Source organism: Halichoerus grypus, chromosome 11 (assembly GCF_964656455.1).
Source record: "Halichoerus grypus chromosome 11, mHalGry1.hap1.1, whole genome shotgun sequence".
Classification (NCBI taxonomy): Eukaryota; Metazoa; Chordata; class Mammalia; order Carnivora; family Phocidae; genus Halichoerus; species Halichoerus grypus.
In genome coordinates, this window is record NC_135722.1 from 232,624 (window position 1) to 250,671 (window position 18,048).

General features: G+C 57.8%; 1 protein-coding gene across 1 annotated transcript; it reads left to right on the plus strand.

Annotated features, from left to right (window-relative positions):
- The first annotated feature begins 7,636 nt into the window (after positions 1–7,636).
- Positions 7,637–17,208, plus strand: PKP3 (plakophilin 3). Its single transcript, XM_036098216.2, has 14 exons — positions 7,637–7,759; positions 9,304–9,499; positions 12,421–12,500; positions 12,637–13,262; positions 13,350–13,473; positions 13,795–13,999; positions 14,306–14,480; positions 14,940–15,057; positions 15,129–15,299; positions 15,379–15,564; positions 16,087–16,240; positions 16,457–16,649; positions 16,721–16,808; positions 17,068–17,208. Exons 1-14 carry the CDS (start codon positions 7,679–7,681, stop codon positions 17,101–17,103), a joined length of 2,433 nt encoding a protein of 810 aa, XP_035954109.1. The 5' UTR covers positions 7,637–7,678; the 3' UTR covers positions 17,104–17,208.
- Positions 17,209–18,048: the final 840 nt, after the last annotated feature.

Genomic DNA, 18,048 nt, shown 5'->3' on the forward strand with positions numbered 1-18,048 from the left:
ATCCCATGTAATCTGGACTATACATATACCATAATTCATTAATCCATTTTAACAACTTTTTTGAGCACCCACTACATGTTAGGCACTGAGGGAAAAGTGGTGAACAAGAGACAAGAATCTACTCTCATAGAACTTGGGTTCTGGTGAAAGGTGAGGAGGAGCAGACAATAGACACAATAAAGAAAAAGTCTAGTATGTTAGCTGATGGCGGCTGTTGTAGAAAAAGAACTAAGCCAGGAAGGAGAATAGTAAGTTTGAGTGAGCCTGCATTTGTAAACGACGGTCAGAAAAAGCAAGTCTGAGAAGGTGACATCCCAGAAAAGACCTGAAGGCTATAACGCTTACCAAGGGTGCCGCTGGGTAAAAGGGGTCAGAGGTGACACTTGAGGAATTTTTTTTCTAATTAGCGATAAACGCCTTTCACCACTCCTTTTCAACATCATACTGGAAGCACAGTTGACCCTTGAACAATGCAGGGGTTGGGGGCAACAACCCCTGCACAGTTGAAAACCCACATATAATTTTTGACTCCCCCAAAACTGAACTACTAATAGCCTACTGGTGACAGGAAGCCTGACCAATAACACAAACAGTTGACACATATTTCATGTTATATGTATCATATTCTGTGTTCTTAAAGTAAGCTGGAAAAAAGAAAATGTTATTAAGAAAATCATAAGGAAGAGAAAATGGGGGGAGAGGCGCACATGGAAGGGGAGGCCCTAGCGGGTATGGGGGGAGGAGCGCACGTGGAAGGGGAGGCCCTAGCGGGTATGGGGGGAGGAGCGCACGTGGAAGGGGAGGCCCTAGCGGGTATGGGGGGAGGGGCGCACGTGGAAGGGGAGGCCCTAGCGGGTATGGGGGGAGGGGCGCACGTGGAAGGGGCGGCCCTAGCGGGTATGGGGGGAGGGGCGCACGTGGAAGGGGAGGCCCTAGCGGGTATGGGGGGAGAGGCGCACACGGAAGGGGAGGCCCTAGCGGGTATGGGGGGAGGAGCGCACGTGGAAGGGCAGGCCCTAGCGGGTATAGGGGGAGGAGCGCACGTGGAAGGGGAGACCCTAGCGGGTATGGGGGGAGGGGCGCACGTGGAAGGGGCGGCCCTAGCGGGTATGGGGGGAGGGGCGCACGTGGAAGGGGAGGCCCTAGCGGGTATGGGGGGAGGAGCGCACGTGGAAGGGGAGGCCCTAGCGGGTATACGGTACTGTACTGTGTCAAGAAAAAGTTCACAAGTAAGTGGACCTGCACAGTGCAAACACATGCTGCTCAAGGGTCAATTGTACTAGCTAATGCAATAAGACAAGAAAAGGAAATAAAAGGTATACATATGGGAAGTTAAAGGGTTGCATGCAGATGATCACCTATGTAAAAAACCCAAAAGAATCAGCAAAACAACAACAAACCTTCCTGGAACTAATAAGCAACTGTAGCAAGGTTGCAGAATATAAAGTTAATACACAAAAATCACTTGTTTTCCTATATATCAGCAATGAAACAACTAAAATTTGAAATTTAAAACATAATACCCTTTACATTAACACCAAAAAAATTAAATACTTAGGTATAAATCTAACAAAATACACACAAGATCTATATGAGGAAAAGTGCAAAACTCTAATGAACAAACTCAAAGAAAAATTAAATAAATGGAGAAATGTCCTGTGTTCGTGAATAGGAAGACTCAGCATTACCATGATGCCTGTTCTTCCCAACTTGATGATAGAGTCAATGCAATCCCAATCAAAACTGCAGCAAGTTATTTTGTGGTTATCAACAAATTGATTCTAATGTTTATATGAAGAGGCAAAAGACCCAGAAAAGCCAACACAATATTGAAGGAGAAGAACAAACTTGGAGGATACTACCCAGCTTCAAAGCTGACTGAAGAGATACAGTGATCAAGACTGTGATACAGATGAAAAGTTGACAAATAGATCAATGGACTCAGAAACAGACCCACAGGGGTGTCTGGGTGGCTCAGTTGGTTAAGCGTCTGCCTTCAGTTCGGGTCATGATCCCGGGATCCTGGGATCAAGCCCCACATCGGGCTTTCTGCTTGGTGGGGAGCCTGCTTCTCCCTCTCCCTCTGCCTTTCTCCGTGCTTGTGCTGTCTTTCTCTCTCTCTCTGACAAATAAAATCTTTTTTTAAAAAAAAGAAACAGACCCACCTAAGTATGATCAAATGATCTTTGACAAAGGAGCAAAGGCAAAACGATGGAGCAAAAGTCATCTCTTCAATAAATGGCTGGAACAACTAGACGTCCATGTGCAAAAAAGTGAATCTAGAAACAGACCCTACACCTTCACAAAGGTTAACTCAAAATGGATCCCAGACCTAAATGTAAACCCTTAGAAGATAACATAGAAAATCTGGATGACCTTGGGTATGATGATGACCTTTTAGACATAACACCAAAAGCACGATCCATGAAAGTAATAATTAATAAGGACTTCACAATATTAAAACTTCTGTGAAAGACCATATTAAGAGAATGAGAAGACAAGGCACAGACAGGGAGAAAATACTTTCAAAAGACACATCTAATAGAAGACTGTTACCCAAAATACAGAAAGAACTCTTAAGACTCAAAAATAATAAAACAAACAACAGAACAAAACTTTTTTTTTTAAAGATTTCATTTATGGGACACCTGGGTGGCTCAGTCGGTTAAGCGATAAATAAAATATTTTTTTAAAAAGATTTTATTTACTTATTTGAGAGAGAGAGCACAAGTGGGGTGAAGGGCAGAGGGAGAAGCAGACTCTCCGCTGAGCAGGGAGCCTGATAAGGGATTCAGTGCAGGACGCTGGGATCATGACCTGAGCCAAAGGCAGACGCTTAACCTACTGAGCCACCCAGGCACCCCAGAACAAAACATTTTTAAACAAACAGTAAAAAATGGCCCAGAGACCTTAACAGGCACCTCACCAGAAAAGATACACAGGTGACAAATAAGCACATGAAAAGATGTTCCCCATCCCATGTCATCAGGGAAATACAAATTAACACAATAATGAGATCCCTCTACACACCTACTAGAACAGCCAAAATCTGGAACACTGACATCAAATGCTGATGAGGATGAGGAGCATCAGGAACAGTCTCTCAGTGCTGGTGGGAATGCAGAATGGTGCAGCCACTTTGGAAGACACTTGCCAGTTTCTTACAAAACGAAACAACTTCTTACCATACAACCTAGCAATCACACTCCAAGATATTTACCCAAATGAGTTGAAAACCTTTGTTCACACAAACCCTGCATACAGGTGTTTAGAGCAGCTTTATTCATAATTGCCAAAAATTGGAAGCCAGCATGCCCTTCAGTAGGTGAATGGATAAACTGTGGTTATATCCAGACAACCGAATATTATTCAGCACTCAAAACACACACACACAAAACACAAAAAAACTATCAAGCCATGAAAAGACGTGGAGGAATCTTCAATGTTTATTACTAAGTGAAAGAAGCCCATCTGAAAAGGTTGCGTACTGTATGCTTCCAATTCCGTCACATTCTTGGAAAGGCAAAACTACAAGAGCAGTAAAAAGACCAGTGGTTACCAGGGGCTGTGGGCAGGGGGAGGGGTGACGAGGCAGAAGTTTTGAGGGCAGTGAAGCTACTCTGTGTGATACTATAATGGTGCATACATGTCATGACGTGTTTGCCCAAGCCTCCGGAATGCACGCCACCAGGACTGAATGCGGACTGTGGACTTAGGGTGCTACCGGTGTGTCCATGTAGGCTCATCAATCGAAAGGAATGTGCCACTCCGGTGGAAGATGCTGGTAAGCAGGGAGTCTATGCCCGGGCAGGGCGGGGGGGGGGGGGGGGGCGGTGCAGGCAAGGAAATCTCTGTACCTTCCTCTTAATTTTGCTGTGAACCTAAAACTGCTCTAAAAATTAAGTCTTCTTTAAAAGTCAATGATAAGACTGTTGGTGGGAATGCAAGCTGGTGCAGCTACTCTGGAAAACAGTATGGAGGTTCCTCAAAAAGTTGAAAATAGAGCTACCCTATGACCCAGCAATTGCACTACTAGGTATTTACCCCAACGATACAAATATAGTGATCCGAAGGGACACGTGCACCCCAATGTTTATAGCAGCAATGTCCATAATAGCCAAACTGTGGAAAGAGCCCAGATGTCCATCAATAGATGAATGGATAAAGAAGATGTGGTGTGTGTATATATATATATACACACAATGGAATATTATGCAGCCATCAGAAAATGAAATCTCGGGATGCCTGGGTGGCTCAGATGGTTAAGCGTCTGCCTTCGGCTCAGGTCATGGTCTAAGGGTCCTGGATCGAGCCCCACATCGGGCTCCCTGCTCGGCAGGGAGCCTGCTTCTCCCTCTCCCTCTGCCTGCCGCTCCCCCTGCTTGTGTACCCTCTCCCTCTTTCTCTCAAATGAATAAATAAAATCTTTTTTAAAAAAAATGAAGGGGTGCCTGGGTGGCTCAGTCGTTAAGTGTCTGCCTTCGGCTCAGGTCATGATCCCAGGGTCCTGGGATCGAGACCCACATTGGGCTCCCTGCTCCGCGGGAAGCCTTCTTCTCCCACTCCCACTCTCCCTGCTTGTGTTCCCTCTCTCGCTGTCTCTCTCTCTCTCTCTGTCAAATAAATAAATAAAATCTTTAAAAAAATAAATAAATAAAAATTTAAAATTTAAAAATTAAAAAAAAAATGAAATCTTGCCATTTGCAATTACGTGGACGGAACTAGAGGGTATTATGCTAAGCGAAATAAGTCAATCAGAGAAAGACAATTATCATATGATCTCACTGATATAAGGAATTTGAGAAACAAGACAGAGGATTATAGGGGAAGAGAGGGGAAAATGAAACAAGACAAAACCAGAGAGGGAGACAAATCATAAGAGACTCTTAATCTCAGGAAATGAACTGAGGGTTGCTGGAGTGGAGGGGGGTGGGAGTGATGGGGTGCCTGGGTGATGGACATTGGGGAGGGTATGTGCTACGGTGAGCGCTGTGAATTGTGTAAGACTGATGAATCACAGACCTGTACCCCTGAAACAAATAATACATTATATGTTAAATAAAAAAAAAATCAATGATAAGAACAAAGAAAATTAAAATCTGACAATACTTGGGAGGGGGGGAAGTAAGAGAAAAAGAAAACCTTTACAGAAATAAAAGCCACCTTAGGAATTTCAAAACATACGAATAGCCATCATTGAAAACCCAGTCAAGAACACAGAAGACAAATTTGAGAAAAGTGCACCAAATGAAATGGAAAAGAACAGAGCTAAAAGTGATTCCTGAGAAGACAAGAGATAAGGACACAGGCAAGCCAGAAGACAAGAGGAGAAAAATATGTGATATAGCAGGAGAAAACTTTTCTGGAATAAATACAGGCCAGAATCTAAAGCCTGAAACACTGATGCCAGGAGCTTAGCCAATGCACGTGCACACGAAGTCAGTGGGCGTCAGAGGTTAAGACCCCTGGGAGCATCGGGCAGCGTGAGTTACCGGCTCGGGCCGCTCAGGTCGGCGCACAGGACAGCTGCGTGCGTCTGGGTCACACCTGCCTTCTCCAAAACAGCGCCTGTGCGCAGAAGAGTTCAGGACACGTCTGACCAAACCGACAAGGGATGGATGAAGCGACGGCGGGGCGGGGAGCCGGTGGGTGGGTGGGTGGGTGGGGGCGTGTGTGGATGAAAAGTGCCGCCCTGCTCCCTAGGCTGCCTGGGGCGCGTATCCCTCAACTACCTTCCACACCAAAGGCTCAAGGCAAGAGGTGGGGGCACAGCGGATGCCAGGTCCCAAGTGTCCCACCCAGGGTCCTCGGGGACTAGGCGCAGGGGCCACGCTACCCACAGGGCCCGGGGTGGGGGGGCGGTGGCGCCCACCGCGCTAGTCCGGGTAGGCTCGGGGGAGGATGCGGGCCCTGGGCTGGATCTGGCGGGAGTCCAGACCGCGGGAGGTTGGAAGGTTCGAGAGCGTGGGCGCAGGTTCGCTGACAGGAAGCGCCCGGGACGCGACGCTCGGGGCTGCAGCGGAGAGGAAGCAAGCCCGGCGCCTCTGGGCCCTCCAGCCAGCGAGCTGCGCCCCACATCTGGCCCGTCAATTCGCGGGAGGGCTTGGCTGATCTACTCCCACACTTGTAGGCTGTGTGGCCCCAGGCCGACTGCTTAACCTCTCTGTGCCAGCGCGTGTTCCCCAATTTTGTTTTCAATATTATTTCGCTGTAATATCTTCAAGCTTTTCCCCATCTTCTGCTCCTTAATAACCCCCCCACCCGACTCCCCTCTGTGCCCCTCCCCCAGCTCCAGGTCACTGAAGCCAGCACTAGGGGGTCCTCCTTCCAACCCCCCCCCCCCCCCCCCCCGACTCTGGCCCTTGGCCCTTGGAGGCCTCCCCATCCTCCGCCCCCTGGTCTCTGTCCCTAGCTCCTCCTTCAGAGACTTGCCTTTCTTTTTTTTTTTTTTAAGATTTTATTTATTTATTTGACAGAGAGAGACACAGTGAGAGAGGGAACACAAGCAGGGGGAGTGGGAGAGGGAGAAGCAGGCTTCCTGCAGACCCTGGGACCATGACCTGAGCCGAAGGCAGAAGCTTAACGACTGAGCCACCCAGGCGCCCCCAGAGACTTTTCTAATAGCCCCCTGGGGGTCCCCACCTCCAGTTGACCACCCAGCACATCCTCTATGCCCAGATAGAGGAGTATAAATGCTAACTCAACCCCCTCAAGCCATCACAGCTTTCACTTCAGATGCCCCAGGGCAGAGTCCAGGCTCCCCCAGGAGCTGCCCACCTCCTGAGTAAAAGCCTCACTCACTCACCCCTGGAGTCCCCAAGTCCCGGGTTCTCAAACCTGATGGAGCACCAACACCCCTGGGGAGTTAAACACAGGTTCCCAGGCCACACAGATGACCCTTCTGTCTGTTTTCTAAGTTCCCTGGGTGTATCTTCCATTTGCCACAGACCTCCTCCAGGAAGCCCACCATCAAGCCTAAGCTTGAATCCTCCTTGTGCCCCCTCCCCAAGCACTGGCTACAGGGAAAAGGGAACTCTGGGGAGGACAGAACAGAAGGCTGGTTGCAGGGGTCAGACATGGCTCCTAGCCCGGGGTTGAGAGTGGTGGTAACAGGTCCGGGCCATGACCAGTCCCCCTGGCCCTGCAGTGGTTAGAGAAAGTGCGCCCAAGATCCCAGGCTTTCCAGGAATACTGAGCCACAGAGGTGAGAGGCCCATAGTGGGGGAGGGGTCCACATGTCCTCGGGAAGGCTCAGCACAGCTTTGGGGCACTGGAAGCTCTCCTGGCCATGCCACCGCACCAAAGCCCCCTCCATCCCTCCGCAGCTCCGGCCTACCCCTTGGGGCTCCACCCCACAAGCCCTTTGAACCCCCACCTGCAGCCTTGAGTCTGGCTTCCCCAGGCAGGCTGCCAGGCCAGGCTCTGCAGGGCCCCAGGTGGGCCCAGGTAGACCCCAGATGGAGGGCGGGCCCCAGGCCCGTGCCCGGCGTGTGCCTCCAGGTGCACTCAGCACCGCACAAACTTGTCTCCCAGGATTTCTCCACACAAAACACGTCTCCCAGGGAAGCAACCGGTCTGATGAGCTGGGCGTGCGGGCGTTCCCACCCCGCCCTCCTAGTGCCCCCACAGTCCCGTACTGCAGTGAGAGGCCGCCCCGGACAGACACACTGGGCCTGGGATGGAGCCCAGGACCCCTTGGCCTGCAGCAGTGGCCTCCGGGATAAGCCATGGGGCTGGCAGTATCCAGACCACCAGCACGGTAGGTCTCCCACCTGAGCACCCACCCTGGCCCAGCAGCTCCACCCCAGGCTTCACCTCGAGATTTTTGGGGACCCTCTGCTCCCCCTTGAACTACTCCCACCCCACCCCTACCCCTCTCCAGCACTGACCTCACTCCTAGGCCTGCCTTCTGACGCAGACCTCCCTCCTCACCCCCAGGCCCCCCAACCACCATCCCCACCTGGGACCACATCCCCTGAAAAGACTGATTACAGATTAAGGCAAATGTCTTCAGGGGACCAGGGTAAAGGCCTCCCATGGGAGATAAGAGGCTGTTAGAGTGGGCCCCACCGTGACTTCTCAAGGGGGGGGGGCAGGAGGTACCGGAGGCCACTCAGCCCCCACCCCTCCAGCCCTGGTCAGCTCACCCTTTGCCCCTACTCAGTCCACCAGGGGCCTATCCTGGATTCACTCCAGGCCTACTCAGGAGGCCTTGCAGCATGCTGGTCCAGCTGGATGGGAGCACCCCAGGGAAACGTTCTGGGGGCAAGCCCTGCTAAGCCTGGGCCCTGCTCCCCACCCCTGCTGCCGACCCCTCCTCATCACTGTTCTGTCAGACTCCGGGGTTCTTCCTCCCCTGACACACACCCAGCTCCTGCACCCCCAGCCTGGGCAGGGGGCCCCTCTGAGTCAGTGCCCTGCAGCAGTCCTGCCTGCCTTGCCTTGTCAGAGCTCTGTTGAGCTGAGCCCTGACTCACGGGGAGGGAATGGCCTTCTACCCCATGGCCCGGGGGGCAGGAGGCCAGGAGGGGTGCCAGAGAGGGCCAAGCCAGCCCTTTGGAGGCCTCTACAGAAGTTGGGGGGATGGGGGCAACTTCTGGGGTCTACAGGACAGAGATCAGGAGGGTCATGAGCCTAGGGGGTGGGCCAGTCTATCCATTTGCTTCTGGGATCTCTTGGGCACCAAGGATCAAGGTCCATAGGGCCCTCTTCTACCCTAAAACTCCACCAAGCCCTTTATCCCCAACCCTCACTCTTAGCGCTGACCCCTGCCTAGCTCAGGGTTGGCTGCCTGGTTCGAGGGGCTACCTGGAGCCCCCAGTCACCCAGGTAGAGAAAACCGCCCCCCTTCAGACTTACGGAGGTGGCTGCCCGTAGGCTACCCAGTGGCCTACCCTGGCCCTTCCCTGACACGCAGGACAGTAGGGCCCACTGTGGCTTGGGAACAAAAGCTGGGAACTAAGACGGGTCCGGATCCCTGCTGCTCTGTCCTGGGATGTGGAAGGAGTAGGGAGGCCAGGCTAGGATGTCAGCCTGTTCTTCCGCCCAAATTCCACCTTAAGCAGGTGGTGGCCCCTCCCTCTTACCTGGCCCAGGTGTCCCCGCCCCCAGCCAAGCTCAGGGCTGGGTCGGCGTCTGTCTCCTGGCCGGCTCTGGGCGAGGCCAGTGGGGAGGGGACTTCAGGGCCGGGACAGTGAAGACGTTCAGGCCAGAGGAGGCCCCAGCAGCCCACGCCAGGAGCAGACCCCGCCGGGCGCATCTGCCGCCATGCAGGACGGTAACTTCCTGCTGTCGGCCCTGCAGCCTGAGGCCGGTGTGTGCTCCCTGGCGCTGCCCTCCGACCTGCAGCTGGACCGGCGGGGCGCAGAGGGGCCGGACGCCGAGCAGCTGCGGGCAGCCCGCGTCCAGGAACAGGTCCGCGCCCGCCTCCTGCAGCTAGGCCAGCAGGCTCGGCACAATGGGGCAGCTGAGCCTGAGGGGGCCACCGAGGCAGCCAGAGGTAAGCGGATGCCCGCAGGGTGGGTGCCGGGCAGTGGGAACGGTGGCCTCAGTGGGTGTGGTGGTACGAGGGCCAGAGGCCTGGTAGGGCTGGCGCTGGGGTTCAGCGCCCTGACTCACCGAGGCCTTGCACTGAGTCACCCACCCTGCCCCACCAGGTGTGGGAGAAGACGTGGGTGCGGCCTCCCACCACCCAGCAGGGACCCTGGGGTCCTCGCGGCCGAGCCCGGCTGGGCCCCACCTGTCCCCTCGGCCCGGAGCGCCATTGGCACATGGCAGGATTGGCACATGGCAGGCCAGGCAGGGCCTATCTCTGTCTGCAAACCCGGAACCTGTACACGTCCGGCCCCGCATAACGCAGGCTCACACACGTCAGTCCCACAGGGACACAAACACACTGGGACACAGACACCCAGACTCCAGCGTCCCTCCCCAGCACCCCCAGGCCCCAAGGGAATGAGCAGACAGAAACGTGAGGGGGCGGGTCTGGGAAACCTGGACCAGAGCCAACTGCCTGTCTGGACCAGGGTCTCCCTGTGGACTTGCGAGGGAGGGCCCCGGAGGCCTGACCCAGTTGTTCTTCATGAGAACAGCAAGTGCGGGAGTGGCTCCTCAGTGCCAGGCAGACCCCCGCGTGTGCCTGTGTGTGCGGGTGTGGATGTGCGTGTGCCTGTGTGTGCGAATGCGTGTGCCTCTGGGTGTGGATGTGCGTGTGCCTATGTGTGCATGCAAATGTGCGTGTGCCTCTGTGGGTGTGGATGTGCGTGTGCCTGTGCGTGCGGGTGTGGATGTGCGTGTGCCTGTGTGTGCGTGCAAATGTGCGTGTGCCTCTGGGTGTGGATGTGCGTGTGCAGGTGTGGCTATGCGTGTGCCTGTGTGTGCGGGTGTGGATGTGCGTGTGACTGTGTGTGCGTGCAAATGTGTGTGTGCCTCTGTGGGTGTGGATGTGCGTGTGCCTGTGCGTGTGTGCAAACGTGCGTGTGCCTATGGGTGTGGATGTGTGTGCAGGCGTGGGTGTGCGTGTGCCTGTGTGTGCGGGTGTGGATGTGCGTGTTCTCTGTGTGTGCAGGTGTGGATATGCGTGTGCCTGTGTGTGCGGGTGTGGATGTGAGTGTGACTGGGCGTGCGGGTGTGGATGTGCGTGTGCCTGTGTGTGCATGCAAATGTGCGTGTGCCTCTGTGTGTGCAGGCGTGGATATGCGTGTGCCTGTGTGGGGGGTGTGGGTGTGCGTGTGCCTGTGTGTGCATGCAAATGTGCATGTGCCTCTGGGTGTGGATGTGCGTGTGCCTGTGCGTGCGTGCAAATGTGCGTGTGCCTCTGTGGGTGTGGATGTGCGTGTGCCTGTGTGTGCGTGCAAATGTGCGTGTGCCTCTGGGTGTGGATGTGCATGTGCAGGTGTGGATATGCGTGTGCCTGTGTGTGGGTGTGGGTGTGCGTGTGACTGTATGTGCAAATGTGTGTGCAGGTGTGGATGTGCGTGTGCCTGTGCGTGCGTGCAAATGTGCGTGTGCCTCTGGGTGTGGATGTGCGTGTGCAGGCGTGGATATGCGTGTGCCTGTGTGTGCGGGCGTGGATATGCGTGTGCCTGTGTGTGCGGGTGTGGATGTGCATGTGACTGTGTGTGTGCCTGTGCGTGCGTGCATGTTAAAGGGTCTCACACACACTGAGTTCAGGGCAGTTGTTCTGGAAATGCCATTTCCTCCCTTGCCAGGCTGCAGCAACAGGGATCGAGGTTAGATAGTAAGAGGAACTTCCCAGGATGTCAGGAGTCCAGATACCAGTTCTCACAGTGATTCACATGACCTTTAGAGGGCCCTTTCCTGGGACAGGTCTCCAGATGCGGGCCACTTGGCAGGGGAAGAGGGTCAGCCAGAGCAGCCTGGGTTCCTGAGTCCTCCCCTGCCTGGGCCTCAGCCTTGCTGGTGGCTAAGTAGTTGGGTGCCCAGGGGTCATGGGGTGGAGGAGGGAGCAGGGAGGGGTTAATTACCACCCTGGCAACCCTGCCAATTAGAGGAAGGAGTATAATTTGGGGGTGGGAGTAAGGTCCCCAGGCTGGAGGTGTGTCCCCCCAGGCTGAGCCTCACTAGCGTCAAAGGGTTAATAGCCCCTGCCCAGAAGCCTCATTAACCAGGGCGGGTCTGGGGAGTGTGCTGGGAGGGGAGCCCCCAGACCATCCAGCTCGCAGAGGCTGGGGGAGAGGCTGAGGCCCCCTCCTTCTCCCACAACATGAGTCCTTTCAGCCGGTCACCTGCCCAGGCTCTCTGGGGACATATGACACTTCTCCCCCAAGACGTGACCCCAGCAGGGACCCTAGCAGAGGCTGATCCTGCCCCCCGCCCAGTCCAGAGACCATGGAGCCCACCTACCCGTCCATTCCCACGCTCTGTCTCTGTCTGACTTTGACCCAACTGCTATCTAAGCAGCCATTCATCTGTCCATCCTCCCATCCATCCGCCCATCCTTCCAACGGTCCCACCAGCCCTCCCTCCTCCTCCCCCATCTCTCCACCCTCCACCCACCCACCCGTTTGTCCACTCACCAGAGTCAGGCTGGCGCCAGCATCCCCAGTTTCTATGTGGCTGGATGGGGCGGGTGTGGCTCTTCCAGGTGGGACAGGGGACTGTGTGTCCTTGGCAAGTGCGGCATCACTCCTGTGTGACCACAGCACAGGACGGGCTCACAGGAGGTCAGCGTTGCTTCCTGGAGGAGGGGGCCGGGCATGTGCCCTGGCAGGGATTGGAAAGCTGATGGAGTCCCTGGCACATTTCTCAGGTGACCAGGAGGTCAGGGGGGTGAGTGTGCCCATCCCCCAGCACAGCTGGAGGGGCAGGGGGCTGTGGGAGAGGTCCGACCAGGGCTGATATTGGAGGAGACCCATGAGCCATCTGACCCAGCCAGGCTACCACTGTTCCTGTCGGCAGGCACATCCCGCGGTCAGTACCACACCCTGCAGGCTGGCTTCAGTTCCCGCTCCCAGGGCCTCGGTGGGGACAACACCTCTGTGAGTGACACTCTCCCCATGCCTTGGAGAGTCTCGTGGGGGAGGCTGGGGGGAAGCTGGAAGCTCCAGGGTCAGGGAGAGGGACCGGTGAGCCCCCAACGCCCCCTCACTGCTCTCCTCCCTGCCCTCCCTACAGACCTTCCGGCACATTGCCAAGCCCACCTACAGCCCTGCCTCCTGGTCTTCTTGCTCAGCTGTGGACCTGAGCTCCAGTCGGAGGCTGAGCTCTGCCCACAACGGGGGCAGCACCTTTGGGGTTGCAGGGTATGGGGGAGCCCAGCCCACTGGACCCATGCCTACCCGGCCCCTATCCTTCCACGAACGCGCTGGGGTGGGGAGCCGGGTGGACTATGACACCTTGTCCCTGCGCTCGCTGAGGCTGGGGGCTGGAGGCCTGGATGACCGCTACAGCGTGGTGTCCGAGCAGCTGGAGCCCCCGGCTGCCTCCGCCTACAGGGCCTTCGCCTATGAGCGCCAGGCCAGCTCCAGTCGGGCAGGGGGCCTGGACTGGCCGGAGGCTACCGAGGGGCCGCCCAGCCGGACCATCCGTGCACCGGCCATGCGGACCCTCCAGCGATTCCAGGGCAGCCATCGCAGCCGCGTCGGGGCCGGGGCGGCGCCAGGGGGTGTCCTGGAGCCTGTGGCCCGAGCACCGTCCGTGCGCAGCCTCAGCCTGAGCCTGGCCGACGCCAGCCACCTGCCGGATGTGCGTGGACTAGACAGCTACGGCGGCCACCGCACTCTGCAGAGGCTCAGCAGCGGGTGAGCTGGGCCTGGCCTGGGGAGGGGACTTCTACCGTGGCCCTGGCCCGTCCCCAGGGTAGACTGACCCCTGACCCGTCTTTACAGATTTGATGACATTGACCTGCCCTCGGCAGTCAAGTACCTCATGGCCTCAGACCCCAACCTGCAGGTGCTGGGAGCAGCCTACATCCAGCACAAGTGCTACAGTGACGCTGGAGCCAAGAAGCAGGTGACCAGCCACCCCTGCTGACCACCCGCTCGCCCCCCCCCTCCCTGATCTCTGGCCCCTGACCCCCTCTCACGGATGCCCCACGCTGACTGGGCGGACCCCATGTGGCCCCGAGCCTCCCCAGCAGAGAAGGGGGAGGAGCGAGTGGTCTGCGCACACGTCCACACCCAGCCACACACAGGCACCCTCTCCGTGCAGCCGTGTACGTCGGGACACGTGGGCGCCGGCCCGCGTCCCCGTCATCGGTATGCGCCTGCACACACCTGCGTACACCTGTGCGATGTGCGCGCGCGTTCTCACACCCACGTGCCCTGCGTGCAGGCCCGCAGCCTGCAGGCTGTGCCCAGGCTGGTGAAGCTCTTCAACCACGCCAACCAGGAGGTGCAGCGCCACGCCACGGGCGCCATGCGCAACCTCATCTACGACAACGCCGACAACAAGCTGGCCCTGGTGGAGGAGAGCGGCATCTTCGAGCTGCTGCGGACGCTGCGTGAGCAAGACGACGAGCTGCGCAAGAACGTCACAGGTGGCCCGGCCTCACCCACAGCCCCGCGCCAGCGCCTCTCCTTCCCTCCGCCCTTTTGTCCCTTTCTCTGTTCTCGGTCCCCACCACTGCCCTCCGCCCCCACAGCTATTCCAGTGGCACATCTCCCCAGCTAGCCTCCAGACCCCTTGTCCCCAAGCGTGTGCTCTCTGCTGTGCACACCCCGGGACGGGCAGCTCACACGCAGGCTCTCTGGGGGGTCCTGGGGGAGGCTCCAGATGCCACCTGGAGGGGCTGGAGGGACCAGCAGGCTGTCACTGACCGCGGCCGCGGCCCCACCTGCCCCAGGGATCCTATGGAACCTGTCCTCCAGCGACCATCTGAAGGACCGCCTGGCCCGAGACACACTGGAGCAGCTCACGGACCTGGTTCTGAGCCCCCTCTCCGGGGCGGGGGGACCACCCCTCATCCAGCAGAATGCCTCCGAGGCTGAAATCTTCTATAATGCCACGGGGTTCCTCAGGTGCATGGGTAGGGGGCAGTCAGCTGGGAGAGGCCAAGAGGGTGGCCATGGGGAGAGAGCTGAGTGCCTGGAAGGGGACAGGGGAGGCCCAGAGAAGGGGCCTTTGACCCTGAGGTTGAGTGGCAAGGTGGAGCTGGCCGGGGAGGGGGGGCTGGCCAAACGAGGCGCAGGTGCTGATGCAGAAGTGGGACAGGAAGCTGGGTGTGGCTGACATGTCAGATGTCATAGGTCCTGGGGGCGCAGGCTCAGGTTTCATTAAATCGGGGACTTCATCTGACACTCATAACCCCCACTCTGGACACTCAGAGGGGTGAATGGGGGATGGGCATGCAGAGAGACCAGGGCCATCAGGTGCTAAAGGGTGCGGCCCAGCTCAGGGGAAGGAGAGGGCTGGGGCTCAGGGTCTCAGCCCTTGGGTTTGGTTCCCACTGGGGATCTCTGATCTGCCTCCACCCACAGGAACCTCAGCTCAGCTTCCCAGGCCACTCGCCAGAAGATGCGTGAGTGCCACGGGCTGGTGGATGCCCTGGTCACCTATATCAACCATGCCCTGGACGTGGGCAAGTGCGAGGACAAGGTGAGGGGCGGCCATTGCCTCAGGGTCCTGGGGGTTTCCAGCCCAGTCTGACCATGGTCTGCCCTCTGCAGAGCGTGGAGAATGCTGTGTGCGTGCTGAGGAACCTGTCCTACCGCCTGTATGACGAGATGCCGCCATCAGCCCTACAGCGGCTCGAGGGCAGGGGCCGCAGGGACATGGCTGGGGCGCCATCCAGCGAGGTGGTGGGCTGCTTCACGCCTCAGAGCCGGCGGCTTCGAGAGGTGGGCACGGACCTGGGCAGCTGGGAGCTGGGGGGCCCCCCGGCCTGAGCCCAGCTGACCCTCCCCACCTCCCACCCAGCTGCCCCTCACGGCCGACACACTCACCTTCGCCGAGGTGTCTAAGGACCCCAAGGGTCTCGAGTGGCTGTGGAGCCCCCAGATCGTGGGGCTGTACAATCGGCTGCTGCAGCGCTGTGAGCTCAACCCACACACGACTGAGGCGGCCGCTGGGGCGCTGCAGAACATCACCGCGGGCGACCGCAGGGTGAGGACCCATGCCTGGCCTTGCACGGGGGACACGCGGGTGCACAGAGAGGGCACAGGAGGGCGCTAGGAGTTTATTCTGTTGGGGCGGGATGGCAGGACGAGTGCAAATACGTGGATGAGCCAAGACATCAGAGGGAGGGACGGGACATGCAGCCGGAGGAACACCTGAAGTGTAGCAAAGAGCATGGGGCCAGCATCCCAAACCAGACGGGCCCTGGAGGCCCCCGAGATTTAGGTTCTATGCTGGCTTTAAGGAGACGTTTGAGCTGAGGAGGGGCCAACCCAAGTCACACTTGGTGAGGCTCCTGGCTGGGGTGTGAAGGCAAAAGCAGGGAGACCTCTTAGGGGACGGTGCACTGAGCAGGCGAGAGACAGCGAGGGGCCAGTCCTGCCTCAGAATCCCCAAGATTGGCTGGGGAGATAGAGAGGGAGAGAGGGACAGAGAGAAGAACCAACCTAGAGTACAGGCCACGGGGGCCAGGGCTTCGCCCGCTCTCACCAGCTCCTCTCCCACCTGCAGTGGGCGGGCGTGCTGAGCCGCCTGGCTCTGGGGCAGGAGCGTATCCTGAACCCGCTGCTGGACCGGGTTCGGACCGCTGACCACCACCAGCTGCGCTCGCTGACTGGCCTCATCCGAAACCTGTCTCGGAATGCCAGGAACAAGGATGAGATGTGTGAGTCAGGCCGTCCTGAAGCCTGGGTTCTGCCCTCACCCTGCCTAGCTGGGCTCGCACCTGGATCTTCTTTTCTGCTGTCCATTTGGGCTGGCCCCTGGCAAGCTAGCGCTGGGTGAACAGACGGGAGGTGGGGGGGACCGGAAGTGCTAAGGTGGCTGGGAGTGGAGGTGGAGGCTGGCTTCCCGCCCCCCTGACCTCCTGGCCTCCCGGCAGCCACCAAGGTGGTGAGTCACCTGATTGAGAAGCTTCCCGGCAGCGTGGGTGAGAAGTCTCCCCCAGCCGATGTGCTGGTCAACATCATCGCCGTGCTCAACAACCTGGTGGTGGCCAGTCCCATTGCCGCCCGAGACTTGCTCTACTTCGACGGGCTCCGAAAGCTGGTCTTCATCAAGAAGAAGCGGGACAGGTGAGCCCCTCCCCCACGCACCCCGCCCCACGGCCCAGCCTGTGTCTCTGCTGACCCCAGCTCCCCGCCAGTCCCGACAGTGAGAAGTCGTCCCGAGCAGCCTCCAGCCTCTTGGCCAACCTGTGGCGGTACAGCAAGCTTCACCGAGACTTCCGGGCGGTATGTTCTGGCGATCTGGGGCAGGCAGGGGCGCAGGACATCGGGGTGGTAGGGCGGGCTGGCAGGGGTGGGGGGCAGTGGGGAGGGGGGTGGGCCGAGGAACTCCTGTGGAGCAGGAGACTCAGGGAGTGGGAAACATGAGAGAGGAGACCAGAGACCCAGAGAGAGGGGTCCAGGCCCAGACCAGGAAGGGTGGGGCCTGGGGAGAGCAGGGCCCGGAAGGCAGGCACCCTAACTCTGGGCCCCCTCTCCACTGCAGAAGGGCTATCGAAAGGAGGACTTCCTGGGCCCATAGGTGAAGCCTTCCTGGAGGAGGAGGATGCAGCGTGGCCCAGCCTCCAAGGGACAGGCTCAGCTCTGCGCTGCTCACTGGCCAGCCCGGCGGAGGCTGATGGCCTGGGGCCTCTCGATGGAGCCCCGTGTGCAACTCTGAAGGGCCTAGGGCACCAGGGAGGGGATGGGGGCTGGTTGCAGGGACTTGGCTTCTATAGGGCAGGGGGTAGGGCAGGGCTTGAGGCTGCTCTGGTGTGTGGGGTGGTGACCAGGTCTGGGAATATTCCCAGTGCTGGGAATAAAGGTGGCCGTGAACACAGCCCTGCAACTTTCTTCGGCTGGCCCAACCCGGGGTCCAATCCAGGGACTCAGCAGTGTCCCTGAGCACAACCATGCCTGCCCCTGAGGATACTCACACCCTGAGCACACCCAGTGGCTTCTCCAGGTCAGGAGGCCAGGACAAGGAAGACAGTACCTCTCCGGGAGAGCTGGTGAGAGTGGAGGGGACAGGGCAGACAGCAGAGTCAGCCCTGATGCCAGCTGAGGCCCAGACACAGTAGAGCTGAGGGCCTTGTGCACAGAGGAGTGACCACTCCTGGGAGAGCCGGGAGCTCTCCTGGCTTCGGTTCTGCCCTGCTGGACCGTCCTCATGTGGCAAACACACCCAACACCTCTCTCTGCCCTGCCTCGCTGGGCCTGGGGTGTCCTGACCAGGGACTCACATTGTCCGACTGAGTCCTGGGATCCCATGTCACCAAACCAGGCCCACTCATATGTTTACAGCAAAAGACTTCTTCCTTAAAGCTCAGAACCTGAAATGTAAGAGGCCTGCCCCCTCCCCCAGGACCTTGCTGGATCAGAACAGGGCTGGGGACAGTCACGCCCCCAAGCAGATAGACCCAAAGAGGCTACTACAAGAGATGTTTCTGAGCTGGCTCAGGATGGAGGATGGTCAGGATGGCAGGAA

Bases quoted from the DNA above. Each gene is read 5' to 3' on its own strand.
- PKP3 (XM_036098216.2), top strand. From the start codon at position 7,679: ATGGAGCCCAGGACCCCTTGGCCTGCAGCAGTGGCCTCCGGGATAAGC. The intron at 13,263-13,349 runs GTGAGCTGGGCC...CCGTCTTTACAG, and splicing joins CTGCAGAGGCTCAGCAGCGG to ATTTGATGACATTGACCTGC. The intron at 13,474-13,794 runs GTGACCAGCCAC...CCCTGCGTGCAG, and splicing joins ACGCTGGAGCCAAGAAGCAG to GCCCGCAGCCTGCAGGCTGT.